This window comes from Corvus moneduloides, chromosome 24 (genome assembly GCF_009650955.1).
Source record: "Corvus moneduloides isolate bCorMon1 chromosome 24, bCorMon1.pri, whole genome shotgun sequence".
In the NCBI taxonomy this organism is placed as follows: domain Eukaryota; kingdom Metazoa; phylum Chordata; class Aves; order Passeriformes; family Corvidae; genus Corvus; species Corvus moneduloides.
In genome coordinates, this window is record NC_045499.1 from 5,022,857 (window position 1) to 5,041,481 (window position 18,625).

Genomic DNA, 18,625 nt, shown 5'->3' on the forward strand with positions numbered 1-18,625 from the left:
CCGAGGGGTTGAATGATTAACCTCGGGCTGCGCCACCGCCGCCTCCCCGCCGTGTCCCTGCGGTGCCACCTGGGGACCCTGCGCTTCTGTCCCCAAGCCCAGGCGCCACCAGCTCCTAGGAGCATCTAGGTCCCCCCAGCTTGTCCCCACAAACACACCGAGGGTCTCCATCCCTGTCCCTCACCCCTTTCCCAGCTCCCACGGCTCTGGAGGTACTCACAGCACCACCACCACCGCGCAGCTCCCGCTTCCCGACATGGATACCCCGGGAATTTCGCCCTTGTCCAGCCCCAGCTGCAGCGCCGGGGGCGTCCGGGCTGGAATGATCACAAATAGCCTTGGACAAACATCTGCACGGCACCACCCCGCAGCGAGGGCGGCCGCGGGATGGTTTCAATCACCATCAAATCCCACCAAACGGCTCAAAATCCACACAGGGGAGCGAGCCAGGCACAGCAGCTGATAAGATCCTGCAGCTGTGGGGCTCCGTGTGGCTCCCCGTGTCCATGACATGCCGTGGAATGGGCACAGCTTTGGGAATTCCCATTCCTCACACTTATTAGGGATATAAAGCCACAAATTCCTTGCAGACACCCCAAATCGGGCGCACTCAGGGGGTGCAGGGGGGCGAAATGAAGCATCCTCCTGCTCCCAGCAGTGATTCCTGAGGCTCTGCAAGTCCAGGAGCTGCTATTTCCCACCCCAGCCCACCGGGATGGGGCGCAGGGTGAGCCCCAGCCTGGGCTCCATCAGGTTGTGCCACTCCCTGTGGAGCCTCTTGACGGTTTTTTGGATAAACTCCCCAATTTTCCGCTGCCGGATCTCCCACGGGCAGCTCAGACAAACAAATCCATGAACGCAGCACCTCTGGGCTGCGAGATGGGCACAGACAGCGGCAGCTTCCACATCCCTGCTGCCACCACGGGATCCCATTTCCCGTTGCTGTTTGGAGCCTCTGGATCCGGGGGTTGGGCAGCGCTGGCTCTGCCCCAGCCCGGGAGCTGCAGCGCTGCCAGGCCTCCAGTGATTCATCCCAACCCTGCGCCCCGACCTCCCGCAGTCAAGCCCCGACACATTCGGCACATTCCTGGCATAGCCGGCACCGAGGAGCCCCACACCTGCCGGAGCGGGAGCTGGGAAGGTGCCAGCGGCACGATCCGGGCTCTTCAAGGAGATTTATGGATCCCAGGCATGATCCCAAGGCCGCGATGGCCCAGGGGATGGAGGGGCAGCAGCGGCTCTGCTCGGGTGACACAGCAAAGTTGTCACCGTGGGCAGCTTGTCACCTCCCCGAGCGTCCCAGTTGCCCTCCTGGTGCGGTGCCACACATCCCTTGCGTCGGGCTGGGTGTGAATGGGGAAATTCTCCTTTTTTAGATCTGATCCTGCACCTTGCTGGGCCTGGGAACAGCCTGTCACCGGCGGTGACACAACCGCGCACGGGTTGTGCAAGGGCTTTGCATCAAACAGCTCCCAAGGACGGGATAAATGCCGACTCCGGGCTGGCCACGGTGGCTCTCTGGCCCCAAATCCATCTGTGGCCCATCCCACGGCCCCGGGATGGTGGTGTGGGTGCCAGGAAATGTGTGGAGTGGCCAAAAGCATTCCCGAGTACCTGGGAAGAGCCACCGTGGAGCCAAGCCTGGCACCCAGGGATGCCACGGCAGCTCCCAGCCCCCCCAAAAATGGGCACGTGCCCATCCCACCAATCTCCGTGTACAAAAGAACCAAAAGTCCCCCAAACCAGGTTTGTCCTAAGCAAAAAGACCTAAGAAAACACACCCCGGGCCCCCCAAATCCCAGGATCAGGCTCGGGATTCGCGGCCTTTCCTCTGGCTCTGAAGTGGTGCCGTCCCTCGGGACCATCTCGGGGGGAATCACAGCAGTTCCCTCGCCGCCCTTGGGTGGGACAACCCCGATTTACTGTCACCTGCAGCCCAGCACACCCTGGTGTGGCAGCGCCGTGCCTGTGACGGCCGGGAACAGCTTCCCGGTGAATCACAGCTCATTCCCAGCTTCCCAGCCGCGTCCTCATTAGCGCCCGAAGCCCGGAGCAGCCCCGGGGAGCAGCTGCGGGGGAAAAGCCGGGAATCTGCTGAGGGAAAAACAGAGGGAGCCGAACCGCCCCCCGCACACACCCAACCGAACCTGGGAGTCTCCCAGGCTGCGCGGGGACAGGACACACCTCTGTGTCACCAAACAGCCCTGGCCGTGTCCTTGTCCCCCTCCCAGCGCCACCTCCGCAGCGCCACGGGCGGGTTGGGCTCTGCTGAGCGAGCTCTCGCCCTCTGTGAAGTTCAGTCACCGTGGGATGCTTCCAGTTGGAAACCGGGACAGTTCCAGGCTGAGCTTCCCAGAAATCCCATTCGAGCAGGAGCCCGGTGCCAATTCCCCCTTTCCTTTTCCCCCAGCACGGCGTAAATAAACGCGGGCCCGGCCATCCCTCCGCCCCGCGGGGAGGAGCAGCCTCGGGATCGGGGGAGGGAAGCTGGAAGGACGGGATGGCTGAGCCGGGCTGGAGCCGGGCCAGTCCCAGCCTGGAGAGAGCCCTCGGCGGTGCCTTTGGCGGCCGTGGAGCAGCCCGGGGTGAGCCCCTTGGGATGGTCATAGGATTCCCCCTTGGAACGTCCACAGGATCCCTCCAAAAATGTCCCTGGATCCCTCCAAGGGTGTCACAGGATCCCTCCAAAAATGTCACAGGATCTCCACCTTGGAATGCTCACGGGATCCCTCCAAAAACATCACAGGATCCCCCCTTGGGATGCTCACAGGATCCCCACCATGGAATGTCCACAGGATCCCTCCAAAAATGTCCCTGGATCCCTCCAAGGGTGTCACAGGATCCCTCCAAGGGTCCTCACACGTAGCCAGGACCAAGGAGCTGCACCAAGAACTGGAACAGACCAAGGAACTGAACTGGTTTGCTCGGCCCTGGGAAGAGCCCGAGGCTCGTCCCGCTTTTCCAGAGGGCACAGATGGGATAAAGCGTGTGGGAAGAGCAGTGGGGCACCGCGGAGGTGGGGGATCCCTTCAGCAGGTGCCTGTGGCACCGCGGCTCCCGTTTTCCCTGGGTTTGGGTCAGGGATGCTGTTCCATAGGATTAGAAACCGGTACCCCCCAGCCCAGCCTGACCCAGGAGTCACCGGGAATTGAAGGAGTGCGATCCCAAACCTCAGCTCCCTTGGAAAGCAGGGAAAAGCCATCCCTGCACTCACGATGCCTTTTCCCTCCTCACCTTTTCCAGTCCCATGAGCTCAAGGAAGGAGGGAGCAGGGACTGAGCAGGCACCGAGCTCATCTCCAAACCCGCCCCCCTGCCTGTCCTGGAGAGTTCATTCCCAGCTTCTGGGATCCCCATGGATGGCTGGGAGCCATGGGATGGAAACCACAGCCATCCCACATCCCACAGCAGGCCAGGGAAATCCCACCACAGCCATCCCACATCCCACAGGAGGCCTGGGAAAACCCAGCACACCCACACGGTGCTGCCAAACAGGGGCTGGGGCACCTGTCACTGGGATTTGGGGAGGAAGGGGCTTTCCCAGGCTCCAGGAAAACAGTGGGAAGCGAGTCTGGGCCCACAGGGAAGGGTAACTTTAAAAGAGCCCTTCTGAAAACATCCCTTTAAAGAGAACGAGGCCAGAGACAGAGCCGGGTCTCTCCCAGGTGCTTTGAAGCAGAACTTCCAGGAGGTTTTAGCTGGAATCTCCAGGAGAAACCCAGCCAGCTCCCTCAGGGCTGCTCCCCAAGGCTTGGGACCCGGCCCGTGGCACAGGGAGAGTCCCCGAGCCGGGCAGGATCCCGCCCGCATCCCGGCTGGAAGCGGAGCCCTGTGCAGGCACCGGCTGCCTCTGCCCCAGTCCCGGCCGTGCCAGCCTTATCCTGCTGCCACACCTTCCGCGGAGCTCCGGCACGGAATTAACCCCTGGCAGAGAGAGGCCGGGCCCTTCCCGTGCCCGCCGTGCCACCTGCCCGTGGCCACGGCGGAAAAGCCTCTCCCCGGTGACATCCGGGGCTGCGTCCCGTCCCCACGAGCGGCTCCAAACCCGATCTTTGGCTCCCCCAGCGCAGCTCAAACCCCTCCAGCACCTCCATCCCTCTCCCTCCGGTCCTCGGAGTCTCCCTCCATCCCCTCAGTCCCGTTTTGAACCCCACCAAGGCCGGAGCACTCACAGCCGGCTCAGTTACCTGCTCCAGGTGCTGCCGCGAGGAAAGCGGAGGGGCAGAGCCAAGCGGAGGAGCCGCGGGCTGGCGGGGAAGGAACGGGAAAAAGCCCCGGTGGCCCCCGGGAGTCTCCGAGCGCGGCAGGAATAGCCCGGGTGATAAGCGAGGGCTGAAATCCGAACCTGCAGCTCGGCTCCTTGCTATATAAACCCCGCGCACACCCCCGGCCGCGCTGCCTCTCACGCCACTCCCGCTGCTCCCGGCCACGCCAGGCGCTGCCACAGCGGCAGCCACGCTGCCCGAGCCCCTTGTCGCCACTGCTGCCCTCCCCCGTGCTGGTGCCAGCTCAAGGTGGAGCCTCTCGCTGGTTTGGGGTGGTGCTTCGGGCGTGTTTTTACTCCGCGGAGCAGTGGGAGTAGGATGGGTGCTGTGGAAAGGGGACGGGACCCTCCGGTGGGCACCGGGTGGGCACCGCCCTGCTGGGAAAGTGGGAATAAACCGTGTGGGAGAAGCGAATACCGCGGGGTTTAGCCTCAAAAAAAAAACAGGTGGGAGGGGCTCAGCGCTGGATCGGCTGATTGGGCACCTGTGGGCATGGAAAACGTCCCCTTCCCCAGCAGGGACACCACGGGCGGAGGGTGCCCGGTGCCACCCCGGCGGGACCCTGGGCTCGCTGGGGACGTGGCGACTGATGGCCACACCGTGCCACCGCGAGACTTCCTTGTGCCACCACTGGACTGACTTCCTTGTGCCACCGCGGGACTTCCTTGTGTGGAAAAACTTCCCGCCCTTCCTGCAGTGGGACAAAACCCTCCAGAGGACAAAACCCTGCCCTGTTTTTCCCCGATTCTTCAGGCTCAGCCCCAAACCGGGATGGCCACATACCATGGGCGAGGCTGGGCTGGGAGCTGCTCCAGCCCATGGGGCGAGTGGGGCCGGGCGGTGTGTCCTGCTCAGGGACACGGGGATCATCCTGGGAATTATCCATGGGAAAAAGGAATCCCAGAAGTGCTCTGCCAGCGGCCGGTGAAGCCGCTCCGTGGCACGGGGATAGTCTCAGTGGGCACAGCTGTGGGGACTTCTCCATCTGTGCTGGGGACCTGAGTTTTGGGAAGTTTCAACTCCTCTTCTCTGTGTTCCCAAGGCTGGATCCAGCCTGGAATTCTCCAGCTGGGGTGCAGGGAGCCCCACGAAGCTCTGAGCCAGCTCCCCGCCCCGGTTGCACAAGCGGCCCTGGGGCACATGAACGATCCCAGCCTGTTTATGAGCAGCAGCCACCTGCTGCTTCCCGAGCTCCCGGCGCCCTGCCTGATCCCGGCGGGAAGAGCTGGAGCTCCTGGGGCACCCTCTGCCATCCATTCCCTGCCTGGCAGGGCCACCAGCTGTCCCCAGAGCCCCCCCAGGGCACGGGGACACTCCTCAGTACAGGTGGGGTCCTGCCCACGCAGCGCCCTGACCCCCAGCATCCTCCAAAGGTCCTTTGGAAGAGCAAATTTGCCTCTGGAGAGGCTGGATTGAGCGGGATGAGACGACCTCGGGCAGGGATTTCCTCCCCAGGGTCACCCCGAGAGACTTTGGACCCTGGGGACAGCACCCACCGTGCCCTGGGCATGAAATTCCCTGCTCTGCAGCTCTGACAAGGCCTGGCAGCACCCAAATCACCTTCCAGCGACCTGAAAATCCCTGCGGATGGAGCAGAGAACCTACAGCACGTTCTGGGGCTCCTGCCAGCGCAGAGAGACGCTTGGGGGCAATGGAGGAGAAATTGGAAGCCCCCAAAGTGTTTTGAATCCACAGTCACCAAATTGGTCCAAAAATGATTTTCTTCTTCAGTTTCTTTTGCTTAAAGAGAAGAAGGGATGGAGCCAAACCCTCCAAGCCACTCCCAGCCCCAATTCCTGCCCCATCCAAGGAAAGGCGCAGCCTCCCCTCACCCAGGGGCTGCTCTGTGACCCCAACCCCACGCCGAGCTTTTGGGGGGACCCCTCACTCCTAAACGGGAGGTTCAGCCCCCTCAACACCTCCCTGCTGCCCTCTCCCCCCCCCAGCAGCAGGGCACGGAGCATCCCCCCCTCTCCAGCAACCCGAGCCTGAACCCAAGGTCCCGCTTATCTGCAGCACAAGCATGTCTGCTGATAAGGCCGGGGATAAGATAAGGCCGCGGCAGCCTCGCCGCTATCAGCAACCCTTCCTCCAGCGCTGCGCCCCAAGGCTGACGGGGTCAGCACCCCCCAAACATCCCCCAAACATCTCCACCATCAACCTCCTTGAAAAGATTCCTCCCATTCCCGGCCGCTCGTTGTTTCCCGATGGGGCAAAGCGTGGATTCGGGGGGAAGGGGCGAAAACGAAATTTAAAAAGAAACCAAACCAAACCCCAAACAAACGAACAACAACAAAAATCAAACACAAAGCAGAGCAAATAATGTGTCAGGGGAGCCCTGGCAGCGGCGGGGGGGGCACGCCCAGCCCGGCCGCATTAGGCTCGCCACGAAAACTGGAATTGCAAATCATCGCTGCTCAGCCGAGCTGAAAGGAGAGCCGCGGCAGGAAAACAAACCCGGGCAGCGAGCGGGGGGCACGCGGAGCTCACCTGGGGCTGGCACACACCTGAGCCTTCCTCCTCCTCCTCCTCCTCCTCCTCGCTGCGGGCAGCGCATCCCCCCGAGGGGTGCCCGGGAAAGAGGAGGGAAACCCACCCCGAGAAGAGGGGAGCGGCACCCCAAAAGCTGCGCCAAGCCCCGGTGCCCGCCTTCTTCTCGGTGGGGTGGATTGGTACCCTCGATCCCATTCCCAAGATCTCCACACGGGACCTGCCCGCGCGTGGGCACCCCCGCCCCCGGCGGAGCCAGCCTGAGGGTTCAAATTGGGGGATTAGAGGGGAGAAAACACCCCAAACCACCCCCCTGGAGTCGCGTTTGGCTCCCAGCATCCGTGCCAGGCTGTAAACACCCGGCACCCGCTGCGCCCCTCGGGCGTGGGGCGGCGGACGGGAGCAGAGAGCGGCAGGAGGGGACGGGAGTGGGGACCCTCTTGGTGGCACTGCGGGGACACGGGGCTGGCTTGGGGTGGCTCTTCCCGTGGGGTGACGCGGGAGCAGGGCACGGTGGGTCAGGCAAAAGGGGACGGTGGCAGCGGGGTGGCACCGCCAGTGGGGTGACACCGCCAGAGGGGTGACACCGCCAGCGGGGTGACACCGCCAGCGGGGTGACACCGCCAGAGGGGTGACACCGCCAGAGGGGTGACACTGCAAGCGGGGTGGCACCGCCAGTGGGGTGACACCGCCAGTGGGGTGACACCGCCAGTGGGGTGACACTGCAAGCGGGGTGACACCGCCAGTGGGGTGACACCGCCAGCGGGGTGACACCGCCAGAGGGCTGACACTGCAAGAGGGGTGACACCGCCAGTGGGGTGACACCGCCAGTTGGGACAAGCGGGGGCGAGGCAGAGAAAATCCCCAAAGCGTCCCGGAGGCAGCGGGGCGGGTGCCAGCGCCCAGAGCAGCCGGGGCACGCTGCCCGGCTGGCACGGGCACGGCGGGGACACGCCACTGTCCAGTGTCCCCAGTGCCACCAAGAGCACAGGGGACCCCGGGCGTCCCAAAAATCTCACCGGGAGATGTCCCAGGAGCCAGCGCAGCCCCCATGGCACCCACCCAGGCACCCACCCAGCACCTTCGGAGGGCGCCGGGGCTCGGGGTGCGATGCCGGGGGCACGGCGGGGGCGGCCCGGGGCGGGGGAAGCGCTTTGAAACGCGGCCCCGCCGCAGGATCGCTGCCTCATTAGCGAGCAATTACCGGCTAATTACGGGATGGCAACACCCAAACCCGATCGGGAAATGGGGCTGCTGGGTGCCGGCGGGCGCGCGCGTGCACAGGCGCACACATCCCACCCCAAAAAACCTCGGGAGTTCTCTGGAGCAGGGATGGAACGCGTCACGGGAGGTCACCGGGCTCGAATTCGCGCTGTGCTGGCTCCGTGCCTCAGTTTCCCTGGTTAAGGTTGCGTATTCCCCTCTCAGCCTCTCCCCTGAGGCATCCAACAGCTCCAGCCTCCCCTCACTGCACCCCAAAACCACCCGCAGTGGCTCTGCCTCGGTGGACAGCACCCCAAACCCACCGACCCCATCCCACCGCTCGCCAGCAGGCACCGGGATGATCCCATGGGAATGGGAATGGGGTCTGTGCTGCCTCGCTGCCCTTCCTGGGCCTGCTCCTGCCAGGGCCGGGGCCTGGTGGTACCTGGAACGGGGTCACCCTGCCACGCCAGCCCCGCTTTCGGCCATCCCATAGCCCAGGAGCCCGTGGCTGCTCAGGGCAGGTGAACTTTAGCCCCATAAATCACATTCCTGCCGGCTCCCCGTTATCTGGGGTGCGCCTGGCCGTGGCCAGAGAGGCCACCAAGGACACTGGGAAAGGGGAGAGCCTGCCAGGACCGGTCCCTCCAAACCTTCCTGGACCTCCAAAGCCCTCCGGGGGGGGTCTCTCCAACCTCTCCTGGACCTCCAAAACGCAGGGCCAAGGTCCCGGCAACCACAGCTCGCGGGAAGGAGGCGCGGGGGGACGGGGACAGGACGCGCTGGGGACAGACCTGGCACCGCCGGGCACACAGGGAGAGGTGAGACGGGGAACGAGAGCTCCGCGCTCCGCTCCGGGCGCTCCTCATTGCCATCGCAGCTGAGCGCCGGAGCCCTGGGGCCCGGGAGTTCGCACGGAGCTCCCGAATTCCCTCATCTCCCTGACAGGCGGGAGAGCAGCCGGAGCTCCGGGCGGCCCCGGGAAAGGTCACTGCGTTTGCACATCCGCAAAACAGGCGTTTAGGAACAACAGCAAAAAGGAGGGGGGGAAAAAATCCCCCACGGAAAAGGAGGGAGAGCAACGCGCTGGAGAAGCCCGGGAAAACCAGCCCAGCCTGTCCCAGCCCAGGGTCGTCCCAGCCCAGGGTCCCCCCGGGTTTGGCACCGCGAATGGGGTCGGGAATAATCGGAGGGAGGCGAGAAGGGCGAATTTGTGTCTCCTGATCTGCTGGAGCTTTCCGGGCCCTGAGGCTGCGATCGCCTTTTCAGATTCTGCAGAAGAAAAAAAAGGCTGGAAAATCACTTCCAGTCCATCAAGCAGCTGGCTCGGGGGGCGGAATTTGGGGGAACTTCGGGGCTCTGCTGTTCCCTGAGCGTCTCCCTGCAAAGGGGCAGCAGAGCTGGGTCCTGGGGTGCTGCGGGACATGAGAACAGCGGTTCAGGGGACACGAGGACAAGGGATGGTGACAAGGGATGAAAAGGGAGAGCGAGATGTGGAGCAGGAGCTGAGCCACCTCCGGGTGCGCTCTCGAAGGGTTCTGGACCTCCAAAACCCTCCTGGGGGTCCCTCCAACCCCTCCCAGTGCCCAGCCCGGGGTGTGGGTGCGGGGCTGCTGTGGAGCAGGGCCAGCGGTTTGGAATATTCCAGCTGTTCCCCCGAGGCTGGGATGCTGTGCCAGGGCTCTGCCATGGGCACAGCCCCTCCCCACCCTCACCTGTCCCCCCGCAGCCCCCCAGGTGCGCGGCAGCTCCGCTCCGGGAAGCGGTGCCGAGCACGGGGCTCATCCCCGCGGCCGCCGCGGGACCGGCCGGGCAGGGCTGGGAGGCGGCCGGGGCTGCCGGACCGGTCCCGGCTGTTCCACAGGAGCCACGGCACCGGCGCCCGAGCCACGGCACGGCATCCCCGGGGCCCCGGGACAGCGCTGCTCCCTCCACGGAGAGGGATCTCCCACCCTGTCCTAGAGAAATCCAGCAGCCGCGTCCCTATTTTGTCACCTGGATGCGACGTCCAGGCCTCGGTGCCACCGAGCTGCCGGAGCCGCTGCCGGCGTTACGTAAGGAAAGCTCGGAAGGGGAAAACGCCGGCTCCGCGTTCCCGGTGGCTGCAGCAGGAGGAGAGGAACAACAACAGCAGGAATACGGGTGCCGGAGCAGCGGGAAGCAGCGGGAGGATGCGGGATGTTCTCTCTGCTCCGCCACAGCCAGGACAAGCCCCAGCCCCTAATTCCAGCCCCCCCGGATTGGGAACACGCCGAGGATGGGGAGGGATTGTCCGTGGGATGGCAGAGGGCAGTGGGATGCTCCGCATCAGATGCGGCCTCCCTGCTCCGAGAACAAAGGGATGCTCGGGAAGGCTCCGGCGGCCACGGAATCACCGATGGGACTCGGGAGCAGCTGCGCAGCCACCGCAGGGCCGGGAGCTCCTTGGGGGTTTTAAGAAATGCCAGAGTCTGCCAGGCTGGAGCGGCCGGGGAGATGGAACTGGGAGGACAGAGCGTGGGGGGATCACGGACACAGCCCGGGGATTCTGGATACGGGGGGGGGGGGGATCAGGGACACGGCACGGGAGTTACGGGTACAGCACGGGAATTATGGAAACAGCACGGGAATTGTAGGAACAGCACGGGGGGGTCACGGACACGGCACGGGGATTATGGACACGGCACTGGGGGGGTCACGGACACGGCCCATCCCCGGCCCGCGGGGTGTTCGGAGCAGGGCGTCTGTCGCCGGGCTGCCAAACACACACAAAAGGCGTCTCATTATCCCCTAATTAGTGCTTTGCCAGCTCCTGCAATTAACACCCGTGCAGGCGGCTGTTGTTGAGGTAAACAGAGGGTTTGGGGCGCCCTGGAGAGCCGGGGGTGCTGGCGGGGTGCAGACCACCCGTGGGCCGAGTCCTGAGGGTCCCAATCACCTCCAGAGTCCCCCAGCTGCTCCAGAAGAGCTGGACGGGGCTGGGCAGGGAACAGGGACACCTCCCAGTATCCCAGGTTGCTCCAAACCCCATGAACCTGGCCTTGGACACTTCCAGGGATCCAGGGGCAGCCACAGCTGCTCTGGGCACCCTGTGCCAGGGCCTGCCCACCCTCCCAGGGAACAATTCCTGCCCAATATCCCATCCATCCCTGCCCTCTGGCAGTGGGAAGCCATTCCCCGTTTCCTGTCCCTCCATGCCTTGTCCCAAGTCCCTCTCCAGCTCTCCTGGAGTTCCTTTATCTCCTGGAAGGAACTCTGAGGTCTCCCTGGAGCCTTCTGTTCTCTCTCCCAGCCTGGCTCCAAGCAGAGATGCTCCAGCCCTTGGAGCACCTCCGTGACCTCTGGACTCGCTCCGGCGGCTCCACTTTCTCCCAGAACGAGCCCATGAGTCAGGAGCAGCCAGGGTTGGGCTCCGGGCTGCGGGTCCTGCCCCGGAGGAGGCCGAGCCACACGTCCTCCTGCCCAGCCAGGTGTTTATTCCTGGGAAACATCAAAGGAATTGCCCAGGTCTTAAACGGCCTTTCTCCGCCTGACCCAGAAACGCGGATCAAGAGCTGCCTCATCCCTTAATTGAGAAGTTGGTGACTTTGAATCTTTATTAAAGAGCTTTAGCGAATTCGCAGATTAAGGGCACAACTGGCCACGGCCACCATCAGCCTCATTCCCTGCCACCATCCAACCTGATTCCCTTCGTGCCAGCGCCGGAGCCACCTCGCCCCGCAGCCGCTGTTCCAGAGCCTTTTCCCTGCTCCAGCTGGGCTCTGGAACTCTGGACAGGCCCTGGAAGGGCTCCCTGTGCTGCTGCCGCTGAGTAAAAACTGGAATCAAACCCAATCCGCACTAAAAACCAGCATTGCCTGCAAAAACAACCCATTCCCAGGATATTTTCCAGCTTGGGAACGTGGAAGGAGCAGGCAGGGATGGAAGGGGGGCTCCACGCGCGCTCCCTCCCTCCCTCCCTCCCTCTGCCCACAGGTTTCCATCTGCCCCCGGTGCCAGGACAAACAGGGATGCTTTGGAGCATCACCTCCCGCGGGGCAGTGGGAAGGGGCAGCCGGCGGGGCAGGAGTTCCCTGGGTGGGCGTAGGGCTGCGAATGCCGGAGAGAAACGAGGCTGGAGAGGAGGCAGCACATCCCTCCCGGCGCTATTCCTGCCTGCTGCTGCTGCGGATTATCGTGTTTTCCAAGGAAAACAGGAGTGGGGGATGCTACTACTGACGCCTGGGAGAGAGAGAGAGAGAGAGGAGCAGCGCCGGAGCCGCGCATCCCCTTCCAGCCGAGCTTTGGGAGAAATCCGCAGCCCAGCTGATTCCCGGGGGCACAGATGGAGCAGAGAACAACCCCCGGCCCTGCCTGGCTGGTTCGGGGGGCCTCGAGGGGATTAAAAACCCCTCACTGCCCATCAGGGGTGGGTTTTGTGCCTGAGGCCAGGCCTGGCAGTGGCGTGAGGGCTGTGGGCACCCCGACACGGGCACACACACGTGGACACGCACACACTCACCCCCGTCACGGTGACACACAGCCGGGGCCACGCTGCTGTCCCTCGTCCCTTCCCCAGGGCAGGGAGCAGCCAGCGGTCAGCGGTGCCCTCGTGGCGTTGGCACCCGGGCGCTGCGGCCTCACCCAGGCAGTGCCAGCCGTGTCCCTCACCCGCCTGCCCGTCCCTCCTCTGCCTCGTCCTCGCCAGCCCGGCGGCTGCTCCCGCCTGTTTCTATGGGAACTCGGCAGGAAAACGCGGTTTGCGGCGCCAGCCCGATGCCAGCCGTCACCCTGCCACCGCCTCTGCCGGGGGCACCTCTGCGCCTGGCCCTGCCCAGGGACCTGGGGACCCCTCGCCGCAGCCCCTGTCCCTGTGGGATGTCCCTGGCAGCCAGCAGAGGTGCAGCAGGATGGGTGTCGCGGGGTCCCCATCGTGGGCCGGGGGTGCCCCCCAGACACCGACTGTCCATAAGGGCCGGATGTTGTGCTTCCCATGGGATTTTTAGCTCAGGAATTTTAATTCCTCGGCCACCCCCTCTCTGGGAGTCCTAATGCTGGTTTGGGTCCCCAAGGGGGTGGCTCGGGGTGGGTGATAGGCCCAGGTATTCCCCAGCCACGGCTCTGCCAGGCCGAGGAGATGCTTTGGGAAGCCTCTCGCGGTGAAGGGAAGGGGACAGGAGGGACAGGCGCAGGTTGCAGCGGGACCGGAGCATTCCTTCCTCACGAGGGAATGCCAGCAGGATCCAGGGGAAGGATCCGGAGTTGTCACATGCACACACGGAGCCCAGCGTGTGCGGGGCTGCGTATCCCGGGGAGCTCAGCCCGGGGATGCAGAGCAGGATTCACACCGGGATTCACGGCGGGATGCGCAGGAGTGGGAGAAGCCAGCGGGGTGCTGCCGATCCCCGGCTGCAGAGCCGCACGCAGCGCCGCAGCAGCCTGGAGAGATGAATCCTGCAGCAAACGCCAGCCCCGCTCCCTCCATTGCCGACCCTCCCCGCCACCGGCCGCCTCCCCGCTGCCCTCCCCGCGCTCCGGGATTAACGGAGCGGCTCCCGCGGCCATCTGGAGCGGTGGGGCGGCCCCCCTGCACCCAAGGGACCGCGGCCGCGTCACCTGGGGATGGCAGGGCCAGGTGGTGCGGAGCCCTCGGAGGTGGCCAAGACCCCGCACGGGGGTGATGGAGTGACCGGACCCCCCCCGGGCCGCGGTCAGCAGTGGGGTCCGCAGCGAGCCCCGGGGGGAGGCCGGTCCGGCCCCTTCCGCTGGGGTTTAATAGACTCGTGGCGTATGAACATCCCCATCATGTGATGAATCAGAGCCTGTTTCCCTCCGAGCTGCGAGCGGCGCAACAAAGCTGCGATTGAGGGCTCGGGGCAGCGGCTGCGGCTCGCGAGTCTCCGGCACCGCCAGACACCCCCCGGTGCAGGGGGGCCCCGGAGCGGCGGCGCTGCCCTTCCTCCCGGCCGAGGAGGAGGAGGAGGAGGAGGAGGAGGAGGAGGAGGAGGAGGAGGAGGAGGAGGATGGCTCTCGCTCGCAGCAGGCAGCGAAACGAGCCGCGGAGCCGAGGGAAGGTCTCGGCTTCCCTGGGAAGCGCCAGACGACATCGCTCAGCCCCATCCATCATATCCCGTCCCCAGCACAGCGCGGGGCCAGCGCGGCGCGCGGGGTTGGGGGCTCCGGCCCTTCCGAGCCCTCCCCCCTTCACCAGGATAGGGTTTGGGGGTGCTCAGACAGCGAATAGCGGGGGTCCCCCAAAGCCTCGGCGCTGCTCTGCCCCTGCACGGAGTGGGGGCCAAGCCTGGGGGGTTCAAACCCGGGGGGCCCCAGCCCGCAGCCTTTTGGGGACACAAACCAGCGCGCAGCACATAACGCGGCTGGGGGGGCTCCACTCGTCACCCACAGCTCGACACGAGGGGCAGGGGGTGCAGGGGCAGCCCCTCGGGCAGCCGGGGGGTGCCGGCCCCCACAGCGCGCCCTGCTCTGCCCATGGGGCCGGAGCGCGGCCACCCCCGTTCCCTAAAAGAGCCCCCGCAGCACCATGAGGGGATGCGCTGCTGCTCCGCGCCCCCCGCGCAGCGCCCGCGAGGAGGAGGAGGAGGAGGGGGAGGAAGAGCGGAGGAAGAGGAGGAGGAGGAGGAGGAGGAGGAGGAGGAGGAAGGGAGCCGCGCCGGAGGCACTCACCGTGCGGGGCGGGCAGCGGCCGGTCCCCCCCCGCTGCCTACGGGCTCAGCATCCTCCCGGCCACCCCCAGCCCCAGCCCGAGCCCGAGCCGGAGCGGGAGCCGGAGCCGCAGCCGGAGCTGGGCATGCTCGGGGGCCACCGAGCGGCACGTGACGCCGGGCTGGCACCGAGCGGGGCGGGGGGGCCGCGCCGCCCCCACCGCCCCCCACCTCCGCAGCCCCCGGTGGGGCCGCCCCGACCCCCCCAGGGCCGCACCGAGGGGACCCGCGACCCTGCGAGGGGGCTGGAGAGCGCTGCCCACCCCGCACACACCCCCTGCATCCCGCGGGGAGCAGCCGGGATCGCGCTGCTCCCGCAGCCCAGAAGCTGGGGACAACCTGGGGACAACCTGGGAACAACCTGGGGACAACCTGGGGACAACCTGGGGACAACCTGGACCCGCATTCCAGCAGCGGGGGCACGGCAGGGACCGCACTTCCCTGCGCATCCCAGTGTGGGGGACCCTGATGGGACCCCGCTCCCTTTCCCGCATCCCAGAATCCTGGATCCTGCACTCCCCCAGCATCCCAGCACTGGGATGGGGGACAGAGAGGTCCCTGCCCTGAATCGGGGAAACAGCCAGGACATCCCTCTGCATCCCTGGGACCGCGCGTCCCTCGGGATCCTGCATCTCCCAGGGAAGGGGAGCGCCTTTGGTGCCAGCCGGGTGGTGGAACCCTCTGGAGAGGGGCAGGCTCTGCACCCCCAGGCTCTGCACGCCGGGACGGGCGGCAGGACAGCCCCCGACAGCCACAGCTGGTGCCGAGGATGGCTCAGGTGGGGCTGGCAGGTCCCTGCCCAGGCCCCCAGCCCGGCCCGGTGGCTCGCAGACCTGGGCACCGAGGCACCGGCACCGCAGATTCCAGCCCTACAGCGATGGCACCGTGCCCCGATCCATGGCACTGCCCTCATTCTGCCTGTCACCGCTGCCAGGCCCATGGTGGCACCCTGCCTGCACCTGCCTGCACCCAGCGGGGCCCTGCCTGCACCCAGCTCGGGCTCAGACCCCGCGGGGACCTTCTATCCTCGGCCTGGGGACAGCCACAGGGCGCTCCGGGAAGGGAAAACCAGCGGCTGCCCTTGATCCTATAATCCCCCCATGAGCCACGGGGCATTAGGGGCTGGGCAGGGGGGTGGCTTTCACTGCATCCGCTGCCTCCTGTGTCCCCCACAGCGCGGGGGGACACCCTTCCTCCCTGCCAGCAGGACCCCAAAATTGCAGCTGTCCCCTCCCCAAGGTGGTCCAGCTATTCCCTGCTCCGTTAATGACGCACCAGGAGTCGTCAAAGTCATGGACACAGCGGGGCCTTTCCGCCTGCAGGCAGAGCTGGGGGCAGGATTGGGATGGAAAAACCCCTTCTATTGGCAGTGCTTCCCATGGGACACCCCCAATCCCACACTCCAGGCTGGGGGGTGCCAGCATCCCCCAGCATTCCCCGGAGCTTCCCTTCTCCACCGCTGGGCCTGGTGCCACCACTCGGACCCCTGGGCCCCAGGTGGGGCTGGCAAGACCCTTCCCCAGCCCTGGCCTGGTGGCCACCACCTTCCAACCCCACTCTCTGCTCCGCTGTGGCATTCCCAGGAGCTGTGGTGCTCAGGGAAGGTACTCCCTGCCCCTGAAGACACAGCTCCAACCCCACTGGGGGCTCCCGGAGCAGCCCCAGCCCCATTCCCTGCTCCGCTGTGACATTCCCAGGTCCTGAGGCACACAGGGAAGGTGGTCCCTGAGGTCACAACTCCAACCCCACCGGAGCAGCTCCAGCCTCACTCCCGGCCCCGTCTGGGGCTGCCTCAAGGACACCTGGCCTCTGCTGCCCAGATTAGAGCAGCTAATCCCGGCTCTTTGCTCCAGCCCACCCCGGGATCTTTGCTCTCGCCAGGTTTTTATGGCTGTCTGGGCACACAGGGAAAGCTCCGAGTGCCAGATAGGGACGGGCTCAAAGATCCCGTCTGGAACAGCCTCACCCGGCAGGACCCGGAGCCCCACGCGAGGTGAGGCACAGCCTGCAGCTCTCAGCCTGTCTAGACACCAAAATCGCCTCGCCACGGCCCCAATCCCAGCACTGGAGGCAAGGAAGGGACGAGAGGGAATGGGGAAGAACCCACTGGGATGAACCGGGAGCAGCGCCTCGGGCTGGATCCTCACCGAGCTGCGCTCCTGCTGCTGCCGCCGCTGCCTCAGCCCGGCCAGCACAGCCAGCTCCATGCCCCAGGCTCCAGAGTCCTCCAGCTACTCCAGAAGAGCTGGACGGGGCTGGGCAGGGAACAGGGACACCTCCAGGTATCCCAGGTTGCTCCAAACCCCATGAACCCACAGGGCTCCTTCCCACAAACTCCGGTAGCTGAAGGAATCCCCCTGGGCTCCGGGAGATGTTTCCCTGCGGGGTGACGCGAGGCAGGGGGTGGCTGGCTCGCCCACCCCACCCCGGAGCTGCCCGGAGCCTCCGAGGAGAATTTTGCATCCGGGATGGGCGTTTGGCGCAGGAGCTCCAGGTGCAGAGCCCAGAGCTGGGGCTGGTCCTTCCTGATCCCCGAGGAGATCAGCCCAGGCAGCTGCAGCATCCCGGGATGCAAAAGCTTCTCCCGCCGGCCCCTTCCCACTTACTTGATGAAGTAGAGGCCCCCGTGCATCGTGGTGTCCACCTCCCAGCCTCGGGGCAGCCCTGCGGGGACAGGCCACAAGCGGGGTCACCCTCGCTGTCCCCCCCCGGGTGTCACACCGGGGCCCTGCTCCCCCGGGAGCACCCCCTGGAGAAGGGCAGGATGGTGCGGGCAGGGATGAGGGGTGATCGTGACACTTTGTCTTGCCATGGTTGACTCTCAAAAGCCTCAAATTGCGTTTTTGGAGAGGTTTGAGGCCTTTCCTCATCAGCCACAGGTCGCAGAAAGCACAGGAGGGAAGAGAAAATCCCCCAAGAGTCTCTCTCCAGCTGGAAAACCCACGCTGGGGAGGGACAGCATCACCTCGCACCAACCCCCAAACCCTCCCGAGCTCCTGCTGGCTCAGCTTTGGGGGGTCTGCTTTGCATTCCCGGAGGATTTCACTCCGCATTTCCCAATCGTGGCCCCCCAGGAGCCGGGGCCGAGCCTCACCTGCGCAGGAGAAGTGCCCGCTCTGGATGGAGTAGCCCGTGCCAGGGTGCACCCAGCTCGTGGATTTGGTGTCATCGCTGTGAAGGACAAGGACAGAGGGGCTGTCAGCACCCCCGGGGGGACCAGAAGCCCCCTCCCCATCGCTGGGGAAGGGCCTTGGCACCACGGGGGACTTCTCCAGCCAAAGGAGTGGATTTTAGGCACGGAGGGGAACTGGGACAGCGGTGACCCCAAGAAGGGCGAAACAGGAAGAAAGGAGAGGTGGCTGTGCCGAGGGAAACCTGCAGCAGGAGGAACCCCTTGTTTCCACCTCAAACCGAGCCCCCACCCCTCGCAGCCCCCCAGCCACGCACCCCGCTCCCCCCACCCCCAGCTGAGCCCCCTCCCCACCCCACGCAGGCTCCGGGCAGGACCGTACTTGATGAAGAAGATTCTCCCGTCCCCGCAGACGCCGTAGGTCCACCTGCCCGGCAGGTCCAGCCAGTCGATGTCATCCCCCATGGGGGTGGCACGGGGGGCTCGGGCACGGAGCAGCCCCGCGCTGCCAGCGGGGACAACACCCGGCTCGGGAAGTGCCCTACAACGAGTCCCGGTCTCTTCCTCAGGAGCAAAGGCTCAGCTCAGCCCTTCCACCCCGGCTCTGCTCGCTGCGAATAACCCAGGAGGGAGGGAAAAGGGAAAAAAAAAAAAAAAAAAAAAAGAAAGAAAAAAAATTCCCGACCAAACCCATGGAGTTTAACCCCCTCGGAGCCGCGGTGCGCAGGGCACCCTCCCCGCCCTCGCCGTGACTCTCCAGGGCCAGCCCGTCACTGCTTCCTCCACTGCCTACTCGCTGTAATTACCATCAATTAAGTCGAGGTGAGTAATTATGGAGTTGTTACTTCCCTCTCCTGT

The 18,625-nt window shown here is 65.4% G+C and overlaps 1 protein-coding gene across 16 annotated transcripts in view; it reads right to left on the minus strand.

Annotated features, from left to right (window-relative positions):
• PLEKHA6 (pleckstrin homology domain containing A6) overlaps positions 1-18,410 on the minus strand; it is a 45,061-nt gene extending 26,651 nt beyond the window's left edge. For 3 of the 16 annotated variants that reach the window (XM_032132816.1, XM_032132817.1, XM_032132813.1), the window contains exons 1-3: positions 18,150-18,407; positions 17,732-17,808; positions 17,244-17,301 (exon numbers count right to left, since the gene is read on the minus strand). In XM_032132816.1, the coding sequence (XP_031988707.1) occupies positions 17,244-17,301; positions 17,732-17,808; positions 18,150-18,232 (218 nt within the window). In that variant the 5' untranslated portion in view covers positions 18,233-18,407. Of the gene's footprint in view, positions 1-220; positions 1,874-2,184; positions 2,264-4,186; positions 4,355-13,531; positions 13,610-14,599; positions 14,735-17,243; positions 17,302-17,731; positions 17,809-18,149 lie in introns of those variants that run through there. The other 13 variants (XM_032132814.1, XM_032132809.1, XM_032132812.1 and 10 more) reach the window with 11 other exon arrangements.
• Between the last annotated feature and the right edge of the window lie 215 nt (positions 18,411-18,625).